A 19,367-nucleotide genomic window follows, 5' to 3' on the forward strand; every position below is an offset into this window, starting at 1 on the left:
TTTAGTGAGGACCGCAAAAAGAAAAAAAATGAGACAATGTGATACACATACATGAACTCCATTGTCTAACCATAGAGTAACCTAGTCCAAAGTAAGTAGCATTCCACATTTACTGAGGGTCCCATGCGTGCTCATGCTAATTTATCAACTATTTTGGCAACCTCAAAGAGTCTTAATTACTACAGTAACCACTAGTGAGGCTCAAAACCACATGATCACATAGTGATCCATTATACCAGCCACAATGTGACATTTTTCTTTGGGATCAAAAGTAGTTGCAAAATTAGTTACATAATTCTGAAAAGCAAGGTGTTTAACACTTGCAATGACAACATTTTAAAAAACAAAAGCATGTTACACAGGACATTTCAAAATATATTAAAAAGTGCTAAATTTAATGATGGCCTATTCAGATATAATATAGGTGGGGTGAAAGTATTCTTTACTGAAAAATAGACCAGCTTGCAAAGTACTTTCTAAGAAAAAAATATAATTAGCTGTGATTTTGTATTAAAAGTCAGGAGAAAAGTGACATATATTAATATTATAATTTATATTTATTAATTAAATTACTATATATTATTATGTAATTCTATATAGGATTCTCTATACAGGGTATGTTAATCCAGAAATGTTAAGGAAATTAGACTTGAAGGACTGAGTGCTTTGTTTCAAAATAGGTAAACATTTCCATAGATAGTGCCAAAGACATTTCTAACTGTTAAATTCTATTTCCAATATTTATTGAAGAGAGCCAACGGGGAAAATTCACCTATGTCAGATACCCCATTTAAACCAAAGCCCTTGCAAGTCCCCACATTTGGAGTAGGCACAAACAAGCTTCAGGTTGGGAAGGAGCCAAGCTGACACAGTAATTAATGCCAAGCCTCCTGCTCCAGTCACGTCGTCATCACTGACCTTGCCTCTGTGGCTGTAAGGAAGTACAATTCACATGGCCTTGTAGCCCCTGCACTTGCCTTTAAGCTGTGAAATTTGAATTTATGAACCAGAGAAAGGGAAGGGAGTCTGCTCACCCAACATGTGCCAATTAACTCACAGGTTAAACATCTGAGCTCCAATGTCAGAAACTGGAATGCAGAGAAGTGATTGTGCTAAATTGGAGCATCCCCAAACAATCGGCACAGCAGGCTGGTGGACTTCAGCCTTACTACATCAGCATCTATGTGGTGTCCAGTGCCCTGACTCCCCAAAAGCTTTTCCTTGCCGGTGTGAGTCCAGTTACCCCTGCTTTCCTGGTTTCCAGTGAGGCGTCACAGACTGAGCCTGAGCAGTACCTGCTGATGCTGCAGGATGCAGGTGTATTTTAAGATTCCTCTGAGCTCTGTTTGTTGCTGTCTTTGAAAGCAGATTTGACACCTACTCAGCAGATCCCCTGGATTATTGAGCTTGCACATTAAGCTTCAGCAAATGCTGTGAACCGGTTATGATGAGCAGAAATTTCATGGAATGAGGGAAAGCTATACTTAGTTTCCCTTTCATTACTCGGGGACTGCGGGACACAGAGGTGATCTTATTGGTGATTGTATGAGCCACAGTGCACCGAGGGTCACTTTTAAGCACTTGATTGAATTCCAGCACTTACAAATCAGTTTACGAAGGAGTTTGACTCTAATGAGGCATTCCTGTAACAGATGCTTTTGTTTACGTAATTTCCTGTCCCCTGCCCTTTACCCTCATTGCTTAACAGAATAATTGGCAAGAAAGAACTTGTATTCTTGGAATATATATTTTTTCTTGGATATATATATATATATATAATTAAACTTGTCCATTTGGGCTCCTTGCAGTGGTCACTTTGTCTGGAATCTGAAGTTATAGATGGGAACTTTCTAAAGCACCTGTGGTCTTTGAGGACCAGACACTTCTGTGAGGAAGGCAGGCTCCCATCACCTTCCTGACCAGATGGGCTGCAGCTGTACCTGCATAGTCCTTAAGACCTTTTTCCCTTCTTCTGCACTCGTGGTATATGACTGAGACCAAGGGGGAAATGACAGTCTCCTTTCAACCTGCTAATTTAGAATCTGTGTCATGTCTGTGAGATCACTTCAATTAGTGCTTGAAAAGTAACCTGGTTGCTGCCACCACTGGCTTGTTGACCAGTTTTAATTATGCCAGAATATTTTTCTCCTGAAAGAGTGAATGGATGCCAATTCATTTCCTATCTACTCCAAGCACTGTGAGAGCTTATCAGTGAAAATAATTTCTTCCACCTTGAGAGAAGGTATTTGTAACCAAGCATTCTAAAGGCACCTCACTGTCTTGATGTGTTCAAGATATTAAAATCTCAGGTCATGGTGGTGGCGCACGCCTTCAATCCCAACACTCAGGGAAACAGAGACAGGTGGATCTCTGGGAGTTCAAGGACAGCCTGGTCTACAAAGCAAGTCCAGGACAGTCAAGGCTACACAGAGAAACCATGTCTAAAAAAACCAAACCAAAACAAAAGATATTAAATTGGCACCTAGGACACAGTGTTTACATACATGACCATGAAGACTTAAAGCCATGGATGGGAGTAAGATCATTTGCAGTGTCTAAAAAACACAACTATGTTAATGAGTTTGAGCTTCCTAAGAACCTCTTACCACAGGGAGGACAGCACAGAATGTCACCATTTACAGATGAGGGAAATGCCTTGACAAGTTAAATTACTCAAGTGCTTAAAGCTAGCAGGCGGCAGACAGGACACTGGATCCAGGTTTTTTTCTATGATATTTTGTCATCATTGCACTAGAGCACAGAGCTGCTCCATAGCAAAATTCCATTGAGATTACGCAAGCCTTGGTAAGTCTTTCTATGAAAGAAGTTTGTGAAATCTTTCAAACTCTTTCTGTCAAATTCAAGTGGATAAAGTTCAGCTTTACCACAACAGCTGCCTCTTCTCGGGTTCATCCCTATGAGATGAACCATCTCACTGAGCACCTCAGGAGTCCTTTACCTTTTTTGGTTAGTCTACATCTTTTACATAACTTCCTTTGGTTAGTCTACATCTTTTACGTAACTTCCTCACTCACTTACAGAACTATTAGCAGTCTCATCGCACGTATCAAAACGGAATGCCCTAACAGGTAATAGCAGTAGTCTTTCAAAAGTGGAATCTGAAGAATGTCCTGTCCATTGGCTAGATCTGGGTAGGTGTTTGAAGTTTACTGCACGTACTGTCCTTGGCTGGTGCCATAGTTTGAGCAGGACCTCTGGGCCCAGATCCACCCATCATAATGTTCTTTTTGTAGGTTTCTAGGACCCTCTGGATCTTTCTATTTCCCCATTCTCCCATGCTTCTCTCACCTAGAGTCCCAATAGGATGTCCTCCCCTCTATCCCACTTTCCTGGTAAGTGAAGACTTTCATAGGACATGCCCCTTGGTTAGTGTCCAGATATAAGTTGAGTGGAGAGTGGGGTCTGACTTTCACACAAACTCTGGTGCCCCATATTTGACCACGTCCCCTGGATGGGGAGACCTGGTAGCACTCAGAGGAAGGATAGCAGGCTACGAAGAAGAGACTTGATACCCTATGAGCATATACTGGGGGAAGAGGTCCCCCTGAGTAACAGTCATAGGGGAGGGGAGTAAGAGGAAAATGGGAGGGAGAGAGGAATGGGAGGATACAAGGGATGGGATAACAATTGAGATGTAATATGAATAAATTAATAAAATATATTTTAAAAAGTGGAATCTGATAGTGAATCCTCTCTCAACCATGTACAGACCCTCCATCTGTCCCCACCTAAACCCACATCAGAGCTGTTAACACACGCTCATGCACACGCAAGAACAACATCTGAGTATGCCTGGCCAACCACAACTCAATTGTCATTGCTGCAGTCTTTTCGTTTCTCCTGTGGCAGATCCACTCTGTTTGCAACTTAAATGAGGGAATCTGCAACTTCAAGTGTTAGGGTATAGTATAAAAATGGCACCCTGGGTACTATGCAGTCTTTAATGCTTAACCTATAAACCTCTTGAAAAGTGAATAATTTATAAAGATCTGCTTACTTGCTATGACATATCCACTTGTTGGTTAGATATTTTCTGATGCCATGAATACAACAGAATGCCTCCCATAGTGAAGGTGAACAATGGAGGTATGAGGGAGTCACACAGAGGCAAGGGGAATGGAAAGATGTACATATGATCAGCCAGGAAAAGCAAAAGGAAAGAAAATATGATTTATATATAATATAAGCCTACCATATGGCCATAAATTAAATGAAGAATCATTCCCAGCCTATCATGTTGCTAAACTCTTCATCTTCTAAGAATGAAAGCTGCATATTTGAAGGCAACATCCTTTCCATTTGTCTCAACACTACAGTGTAACAAAACTCACATGATAAAAGGGTTTTCTCGGTTACATGGAAAAATCAAGAGAATTTATAACTACAAAGAACCCTGTCCTCTATTTACCAGACAGAAAGGATATAAATCATTTATTTCTTCAAGATGTTTTAAATTAAACATCATTAAAAGATAATAATGTAGAAATCCATTTAATGAAATATACTGCAGAAAAAGCAATAATTGTTTCATAAAGAATAGACATGGTTGTAATTGGAAACAAACAAACAAACAAACAAAGCAAACGTCTCAAGCCCAGAGTAATAACTTTAAATTCTATTAATATTTTTCCAATAGTACCCAAATATCCCTCAGTATTATTATTCCTAAGACCCAGTGCCTCTCACATTTTCCTGTTTTCTGAATCTTTTAGACCACACCCATGTTACTATTTAAAGAATTATTTCTTTGAATAACACCATAACTATAAAAATGAAGTAAGTTAAAATACAGAGCCTTACTTACCAAAAGGGAATAGCGGCGTCCATTATGCTCAAAAGCCTCAGCAAAGTAATCAGTACTGTGGTCCAGTCTCTGGTGTCCTCCATACTCGGCTGCATCTGAATCTAGTACAATTTTGAATGTACAGCCTTTAAGGAATTCACAACAGTAGAGGAGTGGTAGGAGACATAAACACACTATAAATGTTAAATCAGGATTTGAGCTAGGAACTTCTCTGTTCTCAAACACTGTTTTAATTAATTAATTAGTTAGTTTATTAACTAATTCACTTGACATCATGATCATAACCCCTTCCCTTTTCTCCTTGTCCTGTTTTCAGAGAAGGGGAGACCCCCTCCTACCAACCCACCCAGCTCATCAAGTCCCATCAGGGCTGAGCATGTCCTCTTTCCCTGTGGCCTGGTGAGGCAGCTCCTCCAGGGGGAAGTGATCAAAGAGCAGGCAACAGAGTCCAAGTCAGAGACATCCCCCGCTCCCCTTACTAGGGAACGCACACCAAGCCTGAGCTGCCCATCGGCTACATCTGTGTAGGGGGCCTGGGTCCAGTCTCTGCATAGTCCTTGCTTGGTGCAGTGTCTGCACAGCTTCTAGGTATAGCGTCACACCCAATACCCACAAGGCCTTCTATATATTTTATCCAGCCATCTGAGAGACCATGAAACATGGCACTGAATATCCCTCCCGATGAGTATCCCCTTTGCTTTAGAAGCATCCATCCTTTGTCATTCTACTCTTCAGTGAAGAGAAACGGGGCTCATTGGGAATACTTCTACCTAGAAGACCCACAAGGAATATACTTACTATATACTTATGATTACGACTGTGATACTTAATCACTTTGCTAGTTACATCTTTCTTTACAATGCTTGAGTGTATTATAAAATGCATAAATACATGCATTCATGCACGCATTAGACTTGTGCTTGATCCTCATTTGGAAGACCTTTTTATTCCTTCCTCATTTTTGAAATCATGGAGCTTTTTAGGACCTGAATATCAGAAGGACAAACAATGCCATGAACAAAGTATGGCTGGAAGATTTCCACGTGCAGCCTTATCCCAACTTCCTAGTTCTAGACCGAACACTGCTTTAACACAGTACAAACAGGTATATGCACTGACATCGCCACAGGTAGGTTCCTGGGGCAACCACGGAATGTGCCAAAACTTAATAGTCAGCTCCTGTATTGCATTGCTGAAGATTAAACAGGATCTCCAGCATCTTAGCCCAGTGTCCTCTTAGGCTAACATGTATTATTTCATAGTGGGTTATCAGTATGAGCATACATACAGACGATAGCTAAAGGTTGTTATATTAATGGAAGTGTCTAGACTTAGCATTTGACATTAAAATACACAAGTAAATACTTCTTAGTACTTAGAGGGTTTGTTTGTTTTTCTAGCCTTATGCTGAATACATAGAGTACTAAGGTATTTTAGTTTTCTTTTCCTGGTACATAAATCTTCAGTACCAAGAACATTTTTACATTTTTTTTTGGTACGGTAAAAAGATCCTAAGAATCGTGCATGTGAACTATGATCAATGGCCTATCATTTTCATCCTTTTGAAACCTTGGTCTGGGTCAGAGATGCAGATGGACACACCACAGGAAATATGCTGCAAGTGGTGACTCTGTCTAGGCCAATCCAGGTCAGTCTGTTTAGATTCACACTGGTGCTGAGGATCAGGGTGCTAGTGTGCTCAAAGGAGGTGGGGTTGGGGGCTTCAAATGATGTTTTCCAGGCTAGGAAGTACAAGTGCATTCTAATGTCAATGCAGCTGAAATGACTTAAGCCTATTAATAAGTTAGGGTGAAATATAGTTGGTGAACATTACTGCATACACAGTATATGAAGCAACAAGGGATGACCAAAATAAAGTTTAGTCTTGCTCTTCATCCTAGTGTACAAAATACATGGCTTGATGTCTAAAACGTCACAACCTGGAGAGTAATTCCCCAGAATACATTTTTTCATAACTACAGAATTAAATCATCAACAAATTATTAGTTAACAATAAAAATTTTAGTGAAGGCTATAAAAGGCAAACATGTCTTCAACATCTTGTGGATTATGAATTACCAAATGGTAGGTATGTTATAAGGGTTTCTATGTGTGTACAGATGTGTTTTTTTGTTTTGTTTTGTTTTTCAAGACAGGGTTTCTCTGTGTAGCCTTGGGTGTTCTGGAGTCACTTTGTAGACCAGGTTGGCCTCAAAACTCACAGCAATCCACCTGCCTCTGCCTCCCGAGTGCTGAGATTAAAGGCATGCACCACCATGCCTGGCTCAGATGTGTTCTTTTTAACTGACAGAGGATTCATATGCATTAGTCATTGTCTGAACACATCATTGTTCTTTTAGGTTATTGTAATGCTAATTCATTGAAAAATTCAACAGTACAGTTCAGTCTATACATTTTCATAATCATGATACAGAAAAAATAATAGTCATACAACAGCACGTTTCTTTTTGACACTGAAAAGGACCATCATATTGAAAAGAGGTATTGGTTTCTTTATATATATGTAATTTGTAGCCATAGAGAAAACGCTTCTTAAAAGGACACAGACGTTTCAAAATATCAGCTAGATTTAATTTTTTCTTCTGTTCTGTAATTTTTAAGGAAAAACTTCACTGTGCTCACTTTGGGAACTACCTACCCAGATAGGTGTCTTTATCACCTGGTGGGGGAGGGGGAGGGCACAGGAGCTTCCTTAAGGAAGTGCTTAAATTCAGAAGTTTCTACAAAGTGAAACACTAAAGATAATGTTTGAGAAGTCACTCTATAGTTGTTCTTTGTCATGGCATGCTACTCGATCATCAAGGAACTTTGTGTTTACAGAGATATACTTAAAATTGTGGCAAAAAACCTTAAGAGAAGCTTATTGGGGCAGCTGACTTCATTTGCTTCTTTCAAATATTCTCTCATTCAAGTATTCCCTCAGTCTCTCTCAAAATATCTTTCAAAATATATAAGTAATGTATTTTAAAAAATGCTACTCAGATAATTTTAACATATTTTAAACTATCTTCTTAATGTGCTTTCAAATGTCATGAATTTAAAGCTAATTTTTCAGGACATATCCACAGGCTACAATTGTCCAATAGCTGGCTATCACCCCACACCGAGAACTGCCTTCTTCTAAGATGTTCTCAATAAACCATTTATACTGATATTCAGGAAAAATCCCAATTCACTAAAAGGTGTTAAGCTGCAAAAAGTAAGATTTTATATTAGAAAACCAGCACAAATTATTTTTATGCCATCATTCACTTGCTGCTTATATAAAACATGCAAGACAGCATGAAAGATACAGCAATCACTAAGATGGTCTTACGTTATGCATAATTCACATCTTGTAGTGGGATACTAATACATGCCTGTGAGAGGGGAAAAAAAGACATGCAGAAGAGAGAGAGAGAGAGAGAGAGAGAGAGAGAGAGAGAGAGAGAGAGAGAGAGAGAGAGAGAGAGAAGGAGGAGAAGGATTGTTTGACTATCAAGCAATTCAGCCTAGGAGTCAGGACTCAAGCATAAAGATCAGGCAAAAGACCAAATCTGGGAAACTAGTTAAGAGGTTAACAATGTCCAAGACCCTGACAGACATAAGCAATCAAGAACTTAGAGGTGCATGCTCTAGAAATAAAAAAAAAATAGGGAGGCTGGTACAATATCTATAAATAGAAAAGTGGAAAAGGAGTTGGCCTGCCTTGCACCGAACAGCTAGGTAAGTGGTAGGACTAGGTGCCAACCCTATTGAAGACAGGACTGATTACCCCATTCTCTGGAGCTGGTTATATGATTTATGGGTGATTCAAGCAAAATGTTGAGGAATGCTGTTTCTTGCTCACTTCTAAGGTTGAGCTTCCAAGCACAAACAAGCCAAAGTAAATACAATATGAGGAAAAAAGAACGGTCATAAGTAGAAGCCATCTAAGTTAGTACACTTAAACAGTGAAGCTTTCAACATTGTTACTAGAAGTTTATTGTGGTGGTTTAAGGTCCATTCTCATTTACTTGTGAATAACAACAACAACAACAACAACAAAATACTGTGAACCAATTTTTTTCATTGCTTAATTTTGGAAAATGCAATAAGAACAGAATAATAGAATTTTAAAGAGGGATTTCTCCTTTTTCTATAAAAAAAAAGGGAGATGAAATAGGTTCCTACAAATTTGGATAGCAGTTTAAAATATTATGATTTCATATTTTAAATTCAAGGGCTTCCTAAGTATTTGATATATCTATCAACAGGTTGAAGTAGATAAGAAGTTTTAAGCATTATTTTATAATCTATGCCCTTAAATTTAAACGAAGGAAGAGCCCATGCTGAAGGAGGCCTCCACTAATAAGATTAAAGAACAGTGAAGGCATGAAGACTCTCAAATTGAATGGCTCTTCAAACACTTCAAAAGCTGCTGTGTTTGCTCAGACACTTGATAAAGTGTCTGTTCAAAGCGTGAGCATTTTGATGTAAGAAGTGCTATCATTTATATCATTCAGTGCTGAACTTTCTTTACTCCCACTGAGAGAGCCGAAAGAATTTATTGTAAGGTACAGCCCCCAAGATTTCCAGACGCGTGACAGAAGGGGAGGGCCCTCCAATGACTAGATGACCAGAAAGATGGCGGAGCGAGTCACTTACCATAGATCTTCAACTGTAAGAAATCATCAATTTAAAACGAGACTTTTATATATATCTCTAGAAAAGAGAAACCTGTCATTTTACTGTGATGTTCCTTTCAAGGCGCATCCCAAACGAAGACATGATAAGATGTGGAAAATATTCATTTGGAATCAATTGTCTTCATATCTAATTCTTTAATCAACACACTCATTTGATGACAATTATTATAACTCAAAGAACTGCATGATGTGAGGAAAGGAACTCTAAACCCAGGAGCGAGGAACAGTGTAAAGACTCTCAGATCGGCCACTCTACTTACTTGAAGTAGTCATGAGAAACCAAATGTCCATTTGGTAGAGTGTGAACAGCTGGCAGGAAGCAAGGAACGTTTTAGATTTCAATAGTCTGAAGATGACTACCCACTATAGAATTTGCCATAACGTTCAAACATATTCTCCCCTTTTACATTTCATATTTAATTTTATCTGTTGACATGTACAACCCATAAAATCTAATGTACTAGCCATATAACATCTGAACTACATCTGTCTTCTCATTTCATAATTAGTTAAATAATTGTAAAGGTCCCTAGAAACCACAACTTTACTTGATATGCTTGGTCTTTTTCACAATGCACAGAGAGTGAAGGTTTGTGGTGTGTTCACTGGTATGTGCTGTCTGTGTGGGGTGGTGATGCACATAAATAAAAACCCGACTTAATCATTTCTACCCTTATTTCTTTTCTCAAAATTAATTGTTGCAATAAAGTGTTCTGATGTTTTAATTCCTTCTGAAACCATTGATGATAATGTGACATGTATGAATATATTTCTTTTCATAAAGTAAGCATTTAGTATTTTCTCTCTTAGACCTCAATGAAAAATCCTCCAATAGGATGTAATATCTAAAATGAATTTAGAATAAGAATATAAAAAAATAAATGGGATATTTACATCTGAGTGTAGTCATTATTTTAAAAAATAATAAGTCAGAAATGTAACTTTCTTAGTCTTGCTAGCTCAAACTACTTGGAGAGCCCTAGAAAGAGGCACCATCTCCATGCATGAGCTACACAGGCATTCAAGTTTGAGAGTAACATCTTAGCTGGGCGCGGTGGCACACGCCTTTAATCCCAGCACTCGGGAGGCAGAGGCAGGTAGATTGCTGTGAATTTGAGGCCAGCCTGATCTACAAAATGAGTCCAGGACAGCCAAGGCTATACAGAGAAACTTTCTCTCTCTGTTTCTCTTGGTTTTTGAGACAGACAGAGAGAGAGAGAGAGAGAGAGAGAGAGAGAGAGAGAGAGAGAGAGAGAGAGAGAGAGAGAGAGAAATGTCTTCATCAAAAGTTTAAATGACATCACACAGTTAATTATGAAGCAAGCAGAAGCATATTCCAATCCTAAGCTAGGATGTACTTGTTTCATCAACAAAAGCTTTCTGGTTTTAGGCTACAAAATAAACTCCAATCTCTATAAGACTGATGCCTTACTCACACATTTCTAGATACTGTGCAGTATGCATATCATTAAAGCAAGCTCAAAGGACTTCTTGCTCAAATGTCATTATCTACCATGGTAATTAACGGATAAATAAGCTTTGTGAAATGCATTTTCATGCAAACTTTTAGCTTATTCCTGAGTCACCTTAAGGACACATGTCAGTCACTAGCATATTGAATAACAATATAAAACATGGAGGGCTATACAGCGCTGTATAAAAGTAGGAAAAACATTCTAAATACATTACAGAATATTTCTGGCTAATCTGTTTAGCAATGTTTCATTATCATGGAAGATTGTGTAACTTAAGCTAAATAAAGTCATTGCTTTTCAATAGCTCAGTAAAGGAGAAATGCAACAACAACAAAAGTTCCCACATGTCTAGCCAATGTTCCCTCTAGAAATACGTTGTCCACACCATTATTATCTACATACTTATGAGTTCAGCTAGCTAATGAAGCAATACAAATTATTTAGAGCTTAAAAAGAAAAATAACAGGTTATTTTTACGTTTAAATCAGAAACCTCATTATCAAAATCAACTTGTACTATGCACACACACCCCTACCCACACACTTCCTAAAACACTGAAACCATGTCATGCTTTTGAAATAAAACTAATTTTGATTGTGGCCATAAGGAAATACTACTTCATCATAGGGGTTAGGAAAGTGGCTCCCTGAGAAAGAGCTTCCTAGGCAATCTAAGATCTGAGATCTCATCCCTTGTATCCAGCCCTCACGTGGGCGTGGCAGCATGCATCTGTTAGTCCAGTGTGTGAGGGGCAGAGATCTATGGGCTCCCTGCATGGGCACCTAGCCAAAAAGGCAAGCTACAGGTTTAATGAGAAACTGTTAAAAAAAATAATAAGATAGAACAATGGGCTGATGAAATTCATGCACTAACCTCTGGCTGCTCCACGCCCTTGCACGAGTGAGTCAATCAGCAAATGTGACCAGGCCTCCTGCCTACGTACTTTCCACCAAATAAATTTACTCTAAACGTACACTCTAAAAGCCAGCAGTGATGTTAAATACATATATATCTGAGTATCTAAATAGATGGTTGGGAGCTTAAAAGTTTCTGAAAGATGGACAGTTATTAGCAGTAAGGTACATCACCACAGCCATTTCAGACAGCCAAGGGCAGGAGGCGTCATTCATAAGGCTCTGGGGGCTTTCTGTCCAACAACCTGTTCTGAAATTAGGTCTGGAGTACTTTCTGTAACTCTAAGACTAACTTAACTTCCATGAGCCTCAGAGTGTCTTTGCAAATTAGGTAAGAAATCAGGGAGTTTTGCGCGGATTAACTGAGGCGCTATCCGCATGAGCTGAGCCCAGCCTCCAGCACAGAGAAGTTGCTGAAGTTATTACAGATGTGGCCACTGCATACCGCGCTCTCAGAGGACAGGAACTGTAAACGTGAGGCGGCTTACACTTGACCTTGTTTTACCGTCAGCTTAGCCAATTCTTTCTTCACAGTGTTGCTTTTCTCTTCTAATGTCTTCACTCTAACTAGAACCTAAGGCTTCTCTTGTAGTATACAGGCTTCTTCATTCAAACTTTATCAACCAGCACACCCAGATTATTGGAAATTATGTATTTAAAACTTTAAATTTTTAAATAATGGGAAATGATCTCCAATCTTCTGAAAATAGTCAACCATTTTGGAAAAGCCCATTCAAACCACTCCTATCTAGAACGTATCATGACACTATACTCTCTTTAAATTTTGCTTTAAGTTGAAATTGCTCTGATTTTTTTAAGCTACTATAAACTTTGAAAATACTATGGATGGATTTATTATCTTTCTCAGTATTTCACACAATTTATGTAAGGCATTTCTGTCTTTATTCTCTTGTTGTTGAGGACCTTCGTTATTATTTGTGAGCACATCCTTTCTTTATCTTCTTGCAATTCCTCCTTAGATTCCTATTTTCAATTAATGCTTGTTTGGCCTAAACATTAGGAAAATATTTTTGTAGAGTAATTTTAATTGAGAATAAGGCTACTCTGGCTAGAATACAGACATGCCTTTAATCCCAGGAGACAGAGGAAAGCAGGTCTCTGAGTTCAAGACCAGCCTGTTATAGAGCGAGTTTCAGGTAGAGAAAAGCTTAGGTCCAGGTGTGGGGACACACCTTCCAACCCAGCACTTAGGAGACAGAGGCATGCAGATCTCTGAGTTCAGTTCAGGCAGTTTAGTTGAGTCAGGCAGTGTGGTAGAGTTGAGTTTGTGGCAGTTCAGTTTGTAGAATTCAGAGCAGGTTTTACCTGGACAGTTTTACAGAGACAGGTTGAAGAGAGAACAAGCTAGACACAGGTAAAGACAAAGTGAGCCAGAAAATGAGAAGGAGCCAGAAGATTTGAACAGATTGCTAGAGTTGGTTTGAGGCCAAGCAGAGCAATTCATTCAGAAGCTGAGTGAAGTTTGAAGCTTGTAGGGGAGTTTGAGACAGAACAGCTGAGTTGAGCCACCCAGCCAGAGTTCAGAAAGACCTAGAAAGTGTGAGCTTACTCAGCAGTAAGTCTCAGAGGCTGAAAATATTCTAGACCTAAATTAGATCATAATAAAGTGAAAAGTTTCCAGAACTAGTACTAAGTTAAAGACAGAGACAGTTAAACCTCTGAGTTGACAATTAAATCAGGTGAATAAAATTTACTTTTACAGAATTTCCTATTGCTTTTGTCATAAAATACCAACCAGACTTTTCTTCTCCCATGCTACTGAACTAAATTTTTATATTTGTATTAAAAAGCATTCTTACAAATTTTCATTTCATTATCTATAATGCTTAAAAGTTTAAAAGTACTTGATAACCTTTAAAATAGATTTGTAATAGATATTCTTTTGAGATAATTTATAATAGGTAAACTAGTATATGTTAATGTAAAGCAATTAATTATCATAAAATAATTGATTTAGATGAGCCTTGGAAATAAGGTATTTTAAATAATTCTTAGTTGATGGGGGAAATGATCATAAATTTATTAAAGACATCAGAGATTTAAAGACCTTCTGGCTAGCTTTCTTAGTAAGTATTTTAACTTAAGCACAGAATATCAAAAAGACTAGAAAAAGTCACATATTCCTTTTTAGGAGGTGGGGCAGAATATACATTTTGATACTTTATTTCTATCCTTCTACTTTAAAGTGTATAAACATTTAAATACTTAAAAATGTTAAGACTCATTACTGTACCTATGGTACTATAAACATGCGTTATTATGTAAAGTACCATAGAAGCATGTTAATCTCTCATCTTTTAACTTTCAGGAGCATAGCTCTGTAGATCTTCCTTAGTGCTAGAGGAAGCTGACTGCGCCAGGGTGGAGCTAGTTTCACATAAAGTATGGTAATGCAGTGTGCATGTTTGAATATGTGTGAGGAAGCAAGTGTGCACACATGTGAATCATCACCCTAGTGATTACTGATAACTTATGGGCACATAGCCTATTACCACATCACACTGATTTGTGGTGTCAATATTTTAAATTAAAACTCACATGCATATTTTTAACATAAGAGAGTTCAACCTGTGTTAAATGAGCATACACTTGTGAGTTTTATGAAATATTTCTATGGTTATATTACATTTGATATGTTGATTATGGTTTTAAACAACCATAATCTTATTAGACAGAGTAGTAAAAAAAATTTACAAATATTTGAGAAAGGAGTAAAGCTGCTGCATTACTTCTGAAAAATACATGTTTTTGTCATTCATATTGAAAATTCATGTTTTAGCTCTGATTGTCAACCATGATTTACAGAAATTTAAATCATTAAAATTCTGGCATATTTTAAATCAAGCTTTGTACACATTTTAAATTATTTCTCAAACTTACTTAATAAACATGGTTCTTATTTAGGCTAATTGATTATCACGAGATTTCAACCCCAACGGTATGTGGCTCTATCTGTATAGTCTTTAGGTGGGCTAACTGGGACAGTTAGCAGGCAAGATTCATTCTGATAATTTTTCTATAGGTAAAAATACTCATTTTATAAAGCAAAATAGGTATTATTTAGTTCTCATAAATTATAACAATATACCTACTATGTGAGGCCTTGAACATGTGTAAATCACTATGTGTGGACAACATAGATACCATAACTTCTATATCTCAAGGAAGAATATGAACAACAGCTCATAAGGAAAGCTGCTGAGACCAGAATTATTATCTTTTACCTCTTTATGAGGAATCGTAGCTGTGTTTAAGAGGAACACTAAGCCCCAATTCCGTTTGGCCTATAATAATATAAATTGCAAGCCTGGTACTTTGAAATTCATATTTGAAGCTGAAATAACCTTAGTTTTAATACAAATTTGAGTATATCAACAGTTTTAAAAGTTACATTATTTTTAAATATGTTTAAAACCTGTTAACTTATTCAAAAATATTTCTTTTTCTATTTCTTTAAACAGCATCAGTTTCTTAAAACTTTCTAGAATACATTTCTAATGTACAGCTGCAACAGGTGTTTGGTTTTTCATAACATACTTTTATAAAATCAGTTTGTTAATTCTAATAGATTTTTCTGTGAAGACACTAGCATTTTCTATATATAATATTAGGATATATGCATAAAGAATTTTATTCCTTGCAGGAATGTTCAGATGTAATATACTTCACAATCTATTTAGGTATCAGGTCACTTACTGGAGATGACATTTGTTTTTCCCTAAAGCAATTTTTTTTTACTATATTGCATATATGTAGGGGACAGTGGATATCTTTACACTGTTCTGTTTTTATAGAAAAAAACTAATTACTTTCTCATTATCATTTTTCTACTAGTTTTTTAATATTTTATTTTGTGATTATCATGACATTTATAGAAAGCACAATCATATAACCCAACTGCAAGCACAGAACCCAAAAGTACTTACATAGTAAATGATGACATCCTTAAGAAATAAACTGATCACATCAGATAGATAGCCTATGTCTATTGATTAGAATTAGAACTGTTACATGTCTATACTACCCAAAGCAATCAATACCCACAACATGATCCCTATCAGCAATCTTCTAATATTATTCATAAAAATATCAACATGTATATAAAACCAGAGAACATTTCAAATAGACAACATCGGTTTGAGAAAGAACAAAGTTGAAGACATTATACTTTCAGGTTTCAAAGTTAACATAAACTCTAGTGATTGGTATAGCATATTAACGGCATAAAAACAGATATGCAATTCAAAGACACAGACCAGAGAGCCTTGCAACAAGTGCACATAATCTATCAATCATTGACGATAGTGGCAAGGGGAGCCAGTAGAGAAGAATCCATTTACTCAATAATCTGTCATGGGAAGGTAGATATACTTTTGAAAGAGAAGGAAAAAATTTGCTCTACACCACTACTAAGGAAAACAGTATCCGGAAGTGGCACATTACTACACATGTGTTAGCATCACTATTACCAAAGATTGTCCATTGAGAATCGTTAGCAAGGATTTGAAACAAAGTGGTGTGACTATAAGTTCTTACATCTGTGGTGGAGAGCGTAATGAAGACATATAACCACAAAGTCACAATCCCACTCTTGGGTACATAGCCCTATCCCCAAATGAATCCAGCAGTTTGAAGAATATGTAGATGCCAACAACCCATGAGCACTGTCCACAACAGCTAAGAAAATGAAGCAACTTCAGTGGTCAAAATGGAATGAAAAAGATGTAGTGTTTGTCTGTAGTAGAATATCTGACATAAAGGAACTGTTTGCAATAACAAACACCCAGGAGACAGTATACTAAGGGAAATGAGCCAGCCATAGCAAAGCAAACAATATATGATATCATTTACATGGAGAACCTAAAAAGTTGAAGAGAGATGAACAGTGACTGCTGTGGGCTACAGGGCAAATGTGAGACTTGGGGAAAATGGAAGGCTCTTGGTCAATAAACTCTGGAGACCTAACTCACAGCTTGGCAACCTCAGCTAATAATAGAGCTGTTAGTACAACTAAGTGTGAGTCTTTATCACAGGCATCCTCACCACACATACAAATGCATAAGCAGGAGGTAACTGTGCAAGGTGGAGACTGTGTAGGTTGATTGAAGTAACTATTTAAACGTATCTTTGTATTAAAATAGGACATTGTATACCTATATAATAGATAGCATATTGCATATCTATACAGTGTTAATTAATCAGCTTTGCTCCAATAAAGCTGGAAATATTTTCCACTCATATTAAGCTGTAATTCCTGAAGGTTGTAAAGTAGGGAAACATAAGATACTCCAAAAGATAATTTGGTGAGAGAAACCATTTTGCAAAGAGGGAACGAGAACACAAGTAAAAATATCATTCTAATTAGTGAGACATACTTTATGTATAGGAATTGCATTTCTGTAGGACAACAAAGAAATGATTTGTTATCCAAATATAAAACCGTGCTGAAATAGAGAAACTCGATTAAATTTCATGTATTCACTTACCAGGACTTTGACCTTTTGGAAGTTATGAATCTTTCTGATCCTCATATGTAGATTAAGGATAAGAACACTAGGCATGACCAGCCTTACTGACATAATGTGAGGACCGGATGGGCCAATGTAAATGAAAGTCTAGGAAGTGTTACGGAAATTTAACTCCTGACTCTAATTTAAAATAAGCACAGAGACTTCTTCACCAAAGTAGTTCTATTTAATTTGAATAGTCTGCAAAGGTCATGTTTGAATTGTATGTCTAAGAACCCAGAGCCCATGCTTCCCTGTATCCCTACCATCCACCCATCATCACCCACCTGTACAGATCTTGGTTAGCAGAGCAGAGGCCAATGCATGCTGGTCAACAGGGAATCACATCATAGGATGAACCGTTGAATCTAAGAAGGTCTATGATTCTTCAGGGCAAGGATGGCGAAGAAGGGAGTTAGTGATGAGAGCTGACTTGGGTAGGAGGGGTTATTTCACAGGGAAATTGGGGATGGGGAACAAAGAACATGAAAATCGTGCTGCAGTCATGGGAAAAGCATGTGACAAGAAGCACAGCTGGGAAAACGGTATAGGAATAAAAAAAAGGGACTTTGCAAAGAACATGTGAGGTTTAGTGAATAGTACTGTAAAGGGACTGAGAGGAATTATTATGTGTTAATGAACTGAGGACGTGGACATGAACAAAAAAAAAAAAAAAGAATTTGGGGGAAAAAAAAGAGTTTAGGCCATAGCAAGGAAAGCTACCTGCTGATTCCAAATCTTCTAATAAATATAACACAATACAATATACACAATAGCACAACCCAACTCCCAGAACTTCCAATCATCACGCCATGACAATCAGTAGGTGCTTTGGTGGTGAAAACACTAAAGAGAAAGCAGTTTTCTTTCTTAATGCAAATATATGGCAGAGATGGAACAGGGTCCCTCAGCTAGTAATATTCTTGACACTATCCTAGCCCAGGGAACAAGTGTGTGAATTTGCAGCTAACAGATCACACATCTGGAGGCTGTCATGGTTACATGGGGCTTGGGGAGACATCTTCTGTTGGCCATCTACTGCTGGGCGTGCAACTTGTGCCTAAGAGTAGTTTGTCTCCTCTGTGATACTTCCTTTAAGAAGTCGGTGACAAGCACCTCCCTCAGTTACTGATAGTATAACATCAGGTGGAGGTGGGTTGTGTTTGAAAGGCTATAATATTTCTAAATTCATTTTCATATGGAATAGCATGACATGGAGGGCGGGAATCCAGACTGAGCTGTTATGTATGAGTTTCCAAAGTCAGGAGATACTCAGTCTACTAGAGACCAATGTCCTAAAACACAGAAGTGCTCTTTAATATTTCACAGCACTGAAATAAATATTCAGAACAAAGCAGCCCTCCATCCTTATCATCACACCAAACAATAATTTTTAAAAAAGCATATGTACTCATTAAGTTGTGCTTATTCATTACTGCCAATAGTCATATGAATATACAATTGGTCAATCTAAAAATGTTATATTAGTTAATGACAGGGGCTGCTGAGAAATGTTAGTCAAAGAAAAATAACCAGACCTCTAAGAAATGTTTAAAAGTAATATTGTTATTTAGAGATTGAATAAGAGAATGTAGTTCACATGTGTACACATATTCTTTAAAAGTAAAGATGAAAAAGGCAAAAAGTCCAAAATTGTCATTTGTTTATGTTTCCCTGCTCATATAAAGAATATGATAAAGAAATACACACACAACAAAAAGGAAGCGTGCATGTGTTCCAAGTCCTTGTCATATATTTAGGAGGAATCCTTGTCCATGAGTTTAGCATTTTACCAAAACATTTATATCCTATAAAAACATAAAGGCAAATCTAGACTCTATTTATTTAGTTGAGAAATTATCTTTTACATGTACTGTATCCTCTTGACATACCATGGCATGTAGCTAATCCTAAATTAATTCCTTTGCTTTTATTTG

General features: G+C 37.4%; 1 protein-coding gene across 1 annotated transcript in view; it reads right to left on the reverse strand.

The window, feature by feature from the left end:
- GBE1 (1,4-alpha-glucan branching enzyme 1) overlaps nucleotides 1–19,367 on the reverse strand; it is a 234,914-nt gene that overhangs the window by 4,031 nt on the left and 211,516 nt on the right. Inside the window, exon 15 of the mRNA XM_084802365.1 lies at nucleotides 4,826–4,941. Coding sequence (XP_084658491.1) covers nucleotides 4,826–4,941 — 116 coding nt within the window. The remainder of the gene's footprint in view (nucleotides 1–4,825; nucleotides 4,942–19,367) is intronic.

The sequence above is a fragment of the Acomys minous genome, assembly GCF_964271855.1.
Source record: "Acomys minous genome assembly, chromosome: 11".
In the NCBI taxonomy this organism is placed as follows: domain Eukaryota; kingdom Metazoa; phylum Chordata; class Mammalia; order Rodentia; family Muridae; genus Acomys; species Acomys minous.